This window comes from Artibeus jamaicensis, unplaced genomic scaffold (assembly GCF_021234435.1).
Source record: "Artibeus jamaicensis isolate MK-2021 breed Jamaican fruit bat unplaced genomic scaffold, CSHL_Jam_final scaffold_1019, whole genome shotgun sequence".
Classification (NCBI taxonomy): Eukaryota; Metazoa; Chordata; class Mammalia; order Chiroptera; family Phyllostomidae; genus Artibeus; species Artibeus jamaicensis.
This window is the reverse complement of record NW_026522025.1, coordinates 13,146,115-13,158,923: the sequence shown is the minus strand read 5'-3', so window position 1 is coordinate 13,158,923 and position 12,809 is coordinate 13,146,115. Positions and strand designations below refer to the sequence as shown.

The 12,809-nt window shown below is 44.0% G+C and overlaps 1 protein-coding gene across 2 annotated transcripts in view; it reads right to left on the bottom strand.

The window, feature by feature from the left end:
- Positions 1-12,809, bottom strand: part of ROR1 (receptor tyrosine kinase like orphan receptor 1) — a 378,093-nt gene that overhangs the window by 10,664 nt on the left and 354,620 nt on the right. For both annotated transcript variants that reach the window (XM_053655609.1, XM_053655610.1), the window contains exon 8: positions 8,427-8,638. In XM_053655609.1, the coding sequence (XP_053511584.1) occupies positions 8,427-8,638 (212 nt within the window). The remainder of the gene's footprint in view (positions 1-8,426; positions 8,639-12,809) is intronic.

Sequence of the window (12,809 nt, the reverse complement as noted above, 5' to 3'; positions counted from 1 at the left end):
CTTTGGGCAAACTTTTCACCTCAAGCCTCAGTTTTCTCACTCCCAACATCAGGCTCAAATTAATACCTGCTTCATAGGGTTATTACTGGAGATTCTGTTGAGATAATGCATGGGAGGTACTTCAGTTTACCCCTAAGACCCATTTATAATATATCCATTCACAATACTCGCTTGTCCTAGAAGTGAAGTTTCTACAGACAGGTTTAAGCTGAGGCTCTGCACTGGACAGCCTCCAAGCCCCCGTCATCAGGCCAGCTCCGCCCCATGGGTTTGGATCCAGGGGGAAGAGACTGTGGGGCAGGAGGTTTACGCTCACTAGATGGGCACGAGAAATGCCCTGAGTGACCCCTCCCCTCTGTCCTCACTCCAGGTTCACGGTGTGGGCTGCCGGCTCCCACAGCTTCCCCTCAACCCATATCATCCTGTGCACAGTATTGGGAAGTTTACTTAAAAGTTTGCGGTTGTTCACATTATCACCATAATAAAAACAATAGTAACTGTACTTGTGAGGTGCCAGACACACTATGTGGAAGTGCCAACAATGTCTCTTTAGGAAGAGATTGGTGGCTGCCAGAGGCGGGGGTGCAGATGGTGGGTAAAATGGGTGAAGGGAGTTAAAAGGTACAAACTTCCGATTATAAAATAAATAAGTCTAGCGGGTGTAATGTGCAGCACGGAGACTATCATTAATAATACTGTGTATTTCAAAGGGGCTCTGGGAGTAAATCTTTATAGATCTGCCAGGATTTTCACCCATGAGTACAGGAGCTAGCATCAGCTCCGTCCTACTCCGCCGCCATCTTCCTCTGGGAGTAAACCTTGAGAGTGTCATCACAAGAAAAAAAATTTTGTAACTACGTATGGTGACGAATGTTAACTACACCTGTGGTGGCCATAGCACAATACAAACCAATACTGAATCATGATACTGTACATCTGAAACTATTACAATGTTGTATGTCAATTATATTTCGATAAGAAAATTCAAAAATAACTCTTTTAAGTACTATTTTTATACTTGTTTTATAGGTGAGAAAAAAATGTTCAGAGAATTTGCCTAAGATCCCATGGCCAGTAAACAATGCAGCCCATAACTGTAACCAGAGCTCTCTGCTTCCACATCCTCGCTCTCCGGAGGACATCACTACTTCCCAGAAGGAGACTAAGAAAACAGTGCAGCTGGAGAGGTGAGTTAGGTCCAAGGAGTGCGGACTGTTGGATGCTGGGAGAAAGGATGCTACACTTGGAGATCAGTCCTTCCGGAATCACTGCCTTGAGTGGGAGCTAAAGTGATGCCAGGGACGAAATGAGCATGGGAGAGAGAAAAAGGAAAAGAGGACTGGCGAGCACTAGCGGATGCCCCCGTTCCGGAAGTGAACGGCAGAGCCAGGGAAGGAAGTGGGGAGACAGGAGGAAAGCCGAGAGAGAAAGGATTTCAAGATGGTGGCTAGGAATATCAGATGCTCCAGAGAAATGAAAGGGGATGAAGCCTTGGGAAGGTCATGAAATGACAGCGTTGGAGACTCCGGGGAGGTTCATGTCAAGGGAAGGATGGGCTCAGAAGCCTGAGGCGAAAGTGGCTTCAAGGGCGCAAGTGGAGGAGTTCTTGAGGATGTTCTAGAGCCAAGTGTGGTGACATTGGGTGAGGACAGAGGGCATTTCTTCTTTGTTTTTAGAGAAGAAGAGGGAGAGAGAAACATTGACATGAGAAAGAACTGCCTCCGCATGTGGCTCGAACCGCAACCTGGGTAGTGTCCTAGACCTGGAACTGAACCTGCCACCTTTTGGTTATGGGACGACGCTCCAGCCAACCAAGTCACACCAGCCACAGCCACAATAGGCTTTTGGGATGGAAACATATTGCTAGCAAAATGGACAGGCCCGGAGAATATAATCAAGTGTCAGTATACTCAGCAATTACTTTGGCTGGAAGAGGAAGGGAGAGATGAATTGCCTGGAAGTGAAGAGACAGAGAAGCTGACTACAGGGGAGGTTAAGCTGAAAAATAAAGTAGAGCCACCAGCTTCGGAAAGCTAGGCAAATCCTGCCTTCCCGCAAATGTTCCTTCCATCGGCCAGGAGCTGCAGGAGTTGGGCCCACAGGCTTATTCAGGGGTTGGCTAGAGCCCTCCCCCAACCCCACCCAGCCCCTCTTTCTTGCCCCTCATTCTCAAACTCCTGTACCCTTTAACCTCTGTGTGCCTAAATCCTGTGTGGGCGAGTCACAGAGGGAAGCCAGAATGGGGCCTGCCCTGTGTTTGAGGGGGAGGATCTGCCTGCTTTCTAACTCTCCGGGGAGCGTGTTCCACAGCTTTGCCCCCTTACCAAAGCACCTTTAGCGGCTACTCTGTTTTTCAGACATGTGACGGTTGATAGAATTCAGAGGGAGAAAAGAATTAGGGAGAAGGGAAATTAGGTTTACATGCTTCTCAGAAATGGTTCGTTTTCCACAATTCTTTTAAAAAGCACCTAGATTGTAAAATTCATAATGCTTATTTAGCTCACACATCACTAGAGTACCCGCCAGAGGGTTTTAAAGATGGAAAAGATGGGAGATTATCTCCTCCTACTGAATGGCTTAAAATCTCTTGCTGAACAAAATGAAAGGAAAATAAATGGTACTTCCCATGAACGCAGCCCACTCCTTTCTCTGAACACGGAGACTGCTCAGCCTCAGAGAGGCTTCTCAAGGCCACGGGGCAGTTAGAGGTAGAGCCAGGGGGCCTCTTCATGTCCTGACTGTCAAAGGCTCAGAGGAAAGACGCCTCTCTGGTTGGTCCACTAGCTTCCTTTCCTCAAAGGTCAGAAGGAAACCCATCAAAAGTTTTAACCATCCATCTCTCTGGGGACTCAAGCCAGGTCCCGTCAGCCAGTCTGTCTGCAGCGGCCTCTTGTCTGTCCCCTCTGCAGGGTGTGGATTTCCAATCTCCCAGAGGAGCCTCTTCTTAACCCAAACACTATGGGTGGATTCTAGCAGCTCAGTAAGTGGAAAGAGATGGAAGCAGATAGTTTAAAACGGGGTGTCCAACCCACGGCCCATGGGCCGCGTGCTGCCCAGGATGAATGCGGCCCAACACAAAATGATACATTTACTTAAAACATGAGATTTTTTTGTTATTGTTAGTGTTTGTGTATTTAACGTATGGTCCAAAACAGCTCTTTGTCTTCCAGTGTGGCCCAGGGATGCCAAAAGGTCGGACGCCCCTGGAGACCCTGAAGGGCACTTTCATTTGGATAAATAAGAATATCAGAGTCTCTAACTTTTGAATTGGCCAAGGAGAAATAAGAGTAAGGCCAGCTTCCATCCTTCATTCCTTTCGCATCCCAGCCTCCAAGTAGCCTTTTGATTTTTCTCTGGTAGGGTGTTTGTTTTCAGGACTTTTTTCCTCTTTCATTCTGATGTGTGTCCCTTCCTTTTAGGTTTTATAGGTACATGTAATATTTATGTGTCAGTGACCTTTCAAAGCAGTTTCAGAGACTGGCTGTTTACAGTGAGGAATTTTCTTTAAGGTCTACAAAGTCCTTTGTGCTTTTTCCAGGAAAGGCACTCAATAAGAACCAAAACAAACAACTGAATAACTCAAATCTGATTGCAGCCAAATCTCTTAGGAGAGCAGGAAAAAAAAAGTTCACATTTGTTTTTGCTGTTTCCTTTCCCCCCTCAATCCAGTCAAATCTCCTTGAGCCATTCCTAGTTCCAGTCTGGTTCAGAATTGCCTGTGAGATGTTTAAGGCCAAGTTGTAGGCCTTGTGTTGGAATCATTTTGACACTGGGAGATTTTGCAAGGTACACTTCTGAAATGATCTGGAAATGCTGAAAACAATGATCACTCCACCAAGTCTTCGGGAAAATTGGTCCTATTGTATAACAAGCCCTGTCTGGAAAAAGTACAGCCTTGTTAATATAATGAGAATGGTTTGTGCGACATCAATGTAACCCGGCAGCCAAGGAGAGGGGACTGGCATGCGTATGTGTGACCACTGATGATGTCACTGAACTAGTCAGTGGGCACAGTAGACTCTGTGGAGTGAGCATGTGTAGTGTGGCTGTCGCATTCAAAGTGACTGAGTACAGCAATGATTCTGCATCCAATTGTGTGTTGAGCTTGAACATTCCTTGGTGGAAACTACTTGGGTGATGCAGAAGGCCTCAGCTATGGGCAACTGGTGGTGGGCAGCTTCGTCATGACAACATGCCTACTCCTACATCATGACTCCTGCAGGGTTTTTTGGTGAAACATCAAATCACCCAGGTGACTCAGGCCTCCTACAGCCCAGATTTAGCACTCTGTGACTTAGAGTTTTTTCTAAAACTAAAATCACCTTTGAAAGAGAACAGATTTCAGACCATCAGTGAGATTCGGGAAAATATGACCGGGCAGCTGATAGCAACTGGGAGAACTGTGTGAGGTCCCAAGATGCCTACTTTGAAGGGGACTGAGGTGTCACTGTTCTGTGGACAATGTTTCTGGTATCTTGTCTCTTCTTCAGTAAATGTCTCTTCTTTTCATATTGCTGGCTGGATACCTTCTGGACAGACCTCGTATTTTACATTTGTCTCCATGACCATGGAGGACGGAGGACTATTTTTTCTCAGGGTAAAACACCCCTCTCTGTGGTGGGAATAAGACTATCACTGAGGCTGTTACGTGGCCCTCTGAAGGGCTTGTCACAAGCCAGGGTGGTGCCTGTGGTTATTGCTCAGCCAAAACTGACCAAACGGAATCACAGTTCCCTGTTTGCTGCACCTCCCACTCCCTCTTCCCACCATCACTTGTTCAGTGGAAAAGTCATCCTGGGCTCGGCCAAGGGCAAAGGCTTTATCTAGAGTTGAAAAGTCCTATATTCACTTGTTGTCTTTTTTAATTACTAGCTTTTTTACCCTAGGCAAGTTAGTTAATCTGTTTCAGTTGTAGTTACACTGCTTGTACAAGAGTGATAATAATACCTATCTTCTATAACAGGTGTGAGAAAATGAGTGTAAGAGCACCTCGTTTAGGCTGACCTACACAATTGATAATTTTCTCAAATAAAAATGACCCTCCCCTGGTTCCTGCCACAGCAAGGCAGAGCCCCCATGTCCAGGCCAGGGACTGCTGTGGCCACACTGGGCCTCGGTCCCACTCAGAGTGCCGGTGTTTCTAAGGCTTTTTAACATTTAATAACAGGGAAAGATTCTCTCAGAACACGGACTATTTGGAACTAAAAGTTTAAAGCCATGGTGTATGTAAGGTCAACTAGGTGTTACTCATGAATGTTACTATTAACCCCCTCTTTGTTCTCCTGCTACCTTTGTGAGGAGGAAGCGTGAGGCTGCGTAACAGGTATGAGGCCCGTGAGCCAGCCAGCAGGCAGGCAGGATGTGTAAAGCCATGAACCTCCGCCACCACCCATCCCCAAAGCCACTTAGTGAACTCTGGTTCCCGGGGTGCGTGGGTTTTTTACGGTAAAAATCCACACTTAAGAGAACACTGGTTTTCTTGGGACAGAATACTTAAAATGAATTTTTAGCATTTAAGAAACTGTAAAACCTTACCAACACATATGACTTTATAAAAGAACAGTATTTAAGACTTTTTAAATTTGACTTCCGCCAAGATGGAGGTTTAGGTGGATGTGCCGTGCCTCCTCACACAACCAAGTTTAGGGACAACTAAATATTAGCATCAGAAAACACAACCAGAACACGGAAAACTGAACTTTTCGGAAGTCCGCTAACAACAAATTCTTCGGCCCGACCGGTAAGGGGCGAAACCGGCGTCCGGTGAGGAGTTACAAAGGAGAGCTCGATTGACCCGGCGCGGAATCCAGACGCGCGAATCCAGTCGCAGGGGTTCCAAACCCAGGATTGGACCTAGTGAGCGACGGAGCGGCCCACCGGGTGAGCGACTACGGAGGAGTCAGTGGGGAGGCGGTGGCAGCGAGTTGACTGTGGTTGCCTGGTTGCACGCGGGTGAGGGAGTGAGCGATTGGACCGGCGACGGCGGCGCCATTTCCCCGCTCTGACCACGCCCCCACATACAGCGTCACAACCCAGCGACCTGGGAATCCAAAGTGCCGCTCCTCCCACTTAAAGGGCCAGAACAGACCAAAAATGTCGCAGGGAGACCTCAAAGCCCCAGAGATAAATCTAAGTGACGAAGAAATAGCAAATCTCTCAGACGCACAGTTTAAAACACTGGTCATCAGCTTCCTCACAGATCTGGTGGACTATAGCCACAAATTAGAGAAACATATGAAGGCTAAATTAAGGGAAATGAATGGAATTCCACAGGAAAACCATAGAGATGAAAAAAAAACTGGGACTCAAATCAATGGAGTGGACCAGAAGGAAGAAGAAAAAAATCATCAAACAGAAAGGAATGAAGAAATAAGAATTCAGAAAAATGAGGAGAAGCTTAGGAACCTCCAGGACATCTATAAACGCTCCAATATCTGAATTATAGGGGTACCAGAAGGGGGAAAGACACAACCACCAGTGGAAAAACTATTTGAACAAATAATAAAAGAAAATTTCCCCAATCTGGCAAAGGAAATAGACTTCCAAGAAATCCAAGAAGCCCAGAGAGTACCAAAGAAGTTGGACTCAAGAAGAAACACACCAAGGCATATCATAATTACATTAGCCAAAATTAAAATGAAGGAAAGAATCCTGGAAGCAGCAAGAGGTAAGGGGACAATCACCTACAAAGGAGTCCCCATCAGGCTGTCAGCAGATTTCTCAAAAGAGACCTTACAGGCAAGAAGGGGCTGGAAAGAAATATTCCAAGTCATGAAATCTAAAGACCTACAACCAAGATTGCTCTACCCAGCAAAACTTTCATTTAGAATGGAAGGACAGATAAGGTGCTTCTCAGATAAGACCAAATTCAAGGAGTTCATCATCACCAAGCCCTTATTATATGAAATGTTAAAGGGACTTATCTAAGAAAAAGAAGTTAAAGAAACATGAACAGTGAAAGGACAACAAACTCACAGTTATTAACAACCACACCTAAAACGAAAGCAAACTAAAAGGACAGCTAGATCAGGAGTGGAAACATAGAAATGAAGATCTCAAGGAGGGTTAGCAACAGGGGAGTGGGAGGAGGAGACGGGGGGAGAAGGTACAGAAAACAAGTAGCATAGACAGTAGATAGAAAATAGATGGGGGGGCAAGAATAGTAGGGGAAATATAGAACCTAAAGGACTTGAGACACATGGACATAAACTAAAGGGGGGTAATGGTGGGGTTAGGGGGGCAGGGTGGAGGGGAATGAAGGGGGGAATAGAACAACTGTAACAGCATAATCAATTCAAAAAAAAATAAATAAATTTATAAAAAAAAAAGACTTTTTAAATTTAAAAAATCCATTTGTGAAGCAAGTTTAAATCAGAGGAGGGCTATGTGTCAGTCACTACTGTGCTACTCTACTTACTCCGAGTAAAAGGATTAGTTCATCTGAGTGTGCAGACATTTTTCCTAAAACTTTGTTATAAGTGATGCATCTTCCCTTTATGGGAGTCAAAAAATAATATGACCACCAACCTACAGAGAAGATAAATATTTGTCAAATGAATGAATGAATGGTCTTTTGGAGACAGGCTTTTGAATGCAGAATCTTATTTAAATACAATTATTTAAAGGAAATTATTTAAAGAAAATCTCTTTGCCAAGAGGCCTGGGGTTGAGGTGCTGGCCTTCCACAGAGAAAGCCTCTGCTGAATTTCAGCCCCAAGATGTGGGCTGCGCTCCATTTAAGGTGAGGAGGGCCGGTGACCCTGGATCCCCTGCCAGGACCCAGCAGCCCCAGTGTCGAAAGATGTGCAGGAAAAACGAAAAGGGCGCTGGCTGCTTTAGCGCAGGGAGGAGCAGGCTGAGGTGGGCTATCAGAGAATGACACTCAAAGATTTTGAGAAAGACAGTTCTCTTAAAATGCACCTAAACCAAAGAGAAGGGGTTTAAGGTAGGCATTAAAAGGATATGGTTTGGGCGTGGTGGTGAAAGGCACGTGACAGTTGCCGTCTTTAGGTGTGCAGGACCGAGGTGATAAGCACACTCGCATCGCTGGGCGTGAACAAGGCTGACAGTGAAGGGAACGTTGGGTCTCTCTCCTTGTTCATCTCTTCCAGTTTGATTGGAAGAGTATGGAGTTCCCTTCTTGGACATTCTGGGTCCCCAGGGGCTGGCAGGGATGACCCCCGAGGGATTCCTGCCAGGCCAGACTCTGCGGTGAGGCAGTGATGTGGCCAACACAGAGGAGGACCCGCTGAAGACAGTGTGCTCAGGCCGTCTTGGGACAAAGTCAGAGACGTATGCTCACCTGAAAACCACCTCTGCACTTGTAAAACAAATTCTGTGTCATCTGGTTTCTAAACTGGGGAGGGTTACGAGTTTGCTTTCACCTGAAGCCGACAGAATGAGTGCAGCCGCGCACTGCGCGTTACCTTGGGTTTATATGCATTCAGCATGGACATCTCCACGTTTTGACCTCTGACGTGTTTCGGCTGCCTCTGGACAGGAGGCGACGACGACTTCTGGTTATTGCGGCAGACGCAGATGAAGAAGAAGAGTAGGGCGATGGCCAGAGGGATAGCCACGCTCGGCACCAGTATGTACAGGATTTCCATTTTATTCTTTTCCTTGGAGTCCTTCGAATCTGGGTGCAGAAATTTTTAAAAAAGTTATACGAGTTTGAATAACATGTATATTACATTGCATAGTTTAAAATGACCCCCTATTCTTTATCCACAAAAGTCCACTGTGGAAAAAAAAAAGAACTGTTGCTTATTACAATTTGTTTCTATCAAACCTTCAATATAATTTATTGAAGTTTAAAAGTTTAAAGTTCAAATGTTTAAAAATTGCAGAGGGAAATTATAAAGCGTTCGCATGCGTGTGGGTCCCCCTCTGCTGCTGCCTCTCCTCAGCAGCAGACCTGCCTTTCTCTAACACCTTCAAAGTTAAACGCCAAGTGAACGGCCTGTATATATCTGAGAGCATTAATGGGGACCACAGGGCTCTTCTTCCCTTGGCTGCCAGCCCAGATCAACCGCCGCCAACAAGATGTTCCAGAAATCATGCCATCATCTGGGCTTGTTTGGACATACAGGGCTACTGCTGCATCTTCCAGATTCAACATCACTGAAGAATCCTGGCCCCTGCGACCACACACCCACTGCCCTGAGACCATGGGGACTGGAAGTCAGGGCCAGCTCAGCCTTTGACCTTGAGCTGTGTGACCTTGAACAAATCATTTACCTCTCTGGGCCTCTCTTTCCCTCATCCACAAAAGTATCTATTTTGGGTAGTATCTATAATTCCATCCAGCATAGCACCACTGTATAACTTGATACTTTTTTTTGAAAACCAAGAATTCTTAAATGGTTTCACATGGACCCAATAATTATGAGTGCTAACACTTTGCAGTATATTTTTGAAATCTTATACATCCACTGTACCTACCATTGCTTGGAAAAGAATATAATACATGTAGATATACTTCTTTTTATTGGTTTGAGTCTGACCTTTAAAACTAAGTACTTTAGGCATATAGTATCATTAATAAATTATTTTACTGGTAAGACAGATAAGAATTACGGGGCAGTATTCAGAGGGGCTGCATAATACATGCCCTGATCACTAACACCCTCATCAGCGATCCTGCTTTAAGAAGATCCAGTGCGAAAATTCAGATTGACACAAAATTCAGAGGTGATTATTTATTTAACGAAATAATTAACCACGCATCCATTCACTCAACCTTTCACTTGTTCAGTAAGTCAATAAACAAAAATGACTACTGCTGAGCACTATTGTAGGGCCTGGGAATATAAAATTATATATGATGTGGCTTTTGCCCTTCAGGTGTGCATGGTCTAGTAAGGAAAACAGAAGAAAAGATTATTACCCTATATTTTTGGAAATGCTATCAGGGAAGTATGAATACAATGGCAAAAACACCCAAAAAGTCCCTTTAAATAGTGAGCTTCCCTAGTACATGTAAACGGGAAAACACTACACGTAGCTTCTGCTTGCACATACCTTCCTGGGGAACCTATGTTGAATAGATAGAGCGGTAAGTAATCACATTGCCTTCTTCCCACACAAGCAAGCTGAAGACAGAAAGGGAAGAAGGGGCAGCCAAATCTGGGTGATGGAACTGTGCTCTCAGGGTTAACCCTCAGAGAGGAGTTTGGGACGGTGTAAAGTCTGCTTATGGAGTATAACACACTTTAACATTTATGGAGCATTTTCTGCTGTCACAAAATCATGTTAGCTGTTGTTACTAATGGGGCCAGGTACTGTTCTAAGCAGTTTTCATCGATCCATTTATTTTATCCTCACAATCAAACCCCTGAGGAAGGTGCCATCCGTATCTCCATTTTTACAGGTGAGTGGTTGGATAGTTTGCCCAAGGACATGCAGCTAGTAATTCAAAAGCTGGGACTCCTCCCTCTTGGTCTCGTTTCATAGGTCCTGCTCTAGCTCCTACACCACACTGCCAGTAATTTGAGAACAGCTGCAGTTTTACATTTCTTATGGGAGGATTCCTGTTGCTTCATATGGAAGGGTAGGAAGGTCTGAAATGTGGCCAGTAACACTGAAGCTCTGCCAGATGTGCTACTTTTGAACTCCCCACTTTACATACTGTGGCAGGTAAACATATAACCCGGGCATCTCTGGGGGGCCCTAATGACTAGTCATTCTAGTCATTAGGAACTGGGTCACAGGTTCTTCAGTAACAATTGTGTCTGCAAGTCTGTAGGTGGGCAGATAGAAATCACATGGAAGAATGTCTACTATATATAAAAAAAAGAGTGTCTACTATAGAGCCTGCCAGCTAGATGTACAGGTAGATCTCTATCATCTATTCATCCATCCATCCACTTTTGAAACAATGGAGCAGAATAAAGGAAGTGTACATTTTAGAGTCAGAAACTCTGAAGACTGCCTTTGTCATTATGTATGTAACCCTCTGTAAGCACTTAGCCTCTCTAAGCAAACCCATCTGTGAAATGGGAATGTTAATACCTATTTCATAAAATTGCTATAGACAATAAATGAAGTAACATGGAAAATGTCTATTCTAGTACCTGTTACAAGTCAGTCACTCAATGTTTACCCCTTACCCTTAGGGGGGGAAAGGATTCAGGGATAACAGTTTTTGGCTGGGAATTCTAAACACCCTTAAGCAGCAAACAACCTCTCTTACCTCCATCTCCTCTTTCATTTAGTCTCATTTGTTCACATGAGAGATAATGTTCATGAAAGAACCTCAGAAAACTGAAAACTGCTACACAGTTGTTGGATGCTATGATTATGATTATTAAGATGAAAAAACCCTTTCATATTTCTCAGTACTGTAAGGGGAGAAGTCCCTCTTGCTGTTCTTGGATTTTCAGTGAAATCATTATGAGGGTAACGATTACAAAAGGAATGAGGCTGATTTAGGACGAATGTAACACTAGTCATTTTTCTGACCCAGATTTTTAGCAACAAGAGAAAGCAGGGCTCTCACCTGTCTAGCAAACAAAAGAGCCTATTCTGTACATTCCGTATCAGATTATTCACAGAACGCCTTTGATTGTAAATGAGATGTCTGGGACAAATCCCCCTGTAGGTCTGCAGGAGAACAAACTTCAAGAAGCTAAATCCTTTAAACACAGTCAAATCTGGCTCCTTTGGATTACACTGAGGATATGCAAATGAGCACAAGATCTTCTTGCCAAGTGAAATAATCAAGCAGAACAATACGTGGTCCCCTTGGAAGGGACCGAAAGCCAGTTCAGGCGTATTGTGAGCCTGCCGCACAACAGGCTCACTTTCCCCCAGAGCTCTCCACGTTTGCCCAAAGGGGCGTTGGTGTCTGGCACGAAAAACTTTATGTGAAAACATTCCTCAGAACAACTAATGTTACTCATGGAAAATTAGAAAGCTAATATTTTCCCGACCTCTTTGAAATGTCCTAGCATTTTTATTCATCGTTTTAACCCTGTGCTTGGTGTTATCTTGATTTTACACATAGAGAAGTTCAGTCTGAGAAAGAAGAAATAATTTGACAAAAGTAGAAAGCGTTGAAATGCAAGCCTGTCTACTTTTAATACTTCCATGCTTTATAATTTATTTTACTAATGCAAGTTAGAATACTATATGGAATTGTTTTACATCGTCTCCTTAAGAGTCTGAGGTTCCGTCTCAATGGGGGCTAATATCCAGCAGCGATCATACTATTAAAGAGAATCACATTAGAACAATGGACATTATTCTGCCTGCGCACTTTAAGGGGACACAGACGCCTCCAATGCGCGGCAAAGAAAATGAGCAGGGTGCAGATTTTTAATACTTCCAAATAGCTGCTTAAAAGTTAAATGCGCATATTCATTACATCAAGTTAAATGGTTGGAATTTTGAAACCAGCAATTTAGTCTGGAGCCTGTGATGAATTTCCTTTTGGAAAACAATTTGGTATCGCAGTTCACATCTGACATTCCTGTTTTATTTTTACAATGATACTCAATACTCTGATTAGTAATTAAATATAATAGAAGAAACACTTCTTTCTCATCCCGGGCTTAAAGCAAGGCACACATGCTTTCTCATTCAAGAGGTACTTTTATAAAATGAAACGTCATTGGGGATGTTGCTTTTGAGTTAAAAACAACAAAATGCTTGGATCTGCAATATGGCAAAGGTGGGAAGAAACCTTACAGAAACTTAGACTTCAAAGAAAATTAAATAAGTTAAATTATGATCTTGTCTGAAAAAAATTTGAGAAGCATAGACGACGAATAGGAATTGCTGCCATCTGTTCCTCGTAGTAACTATAC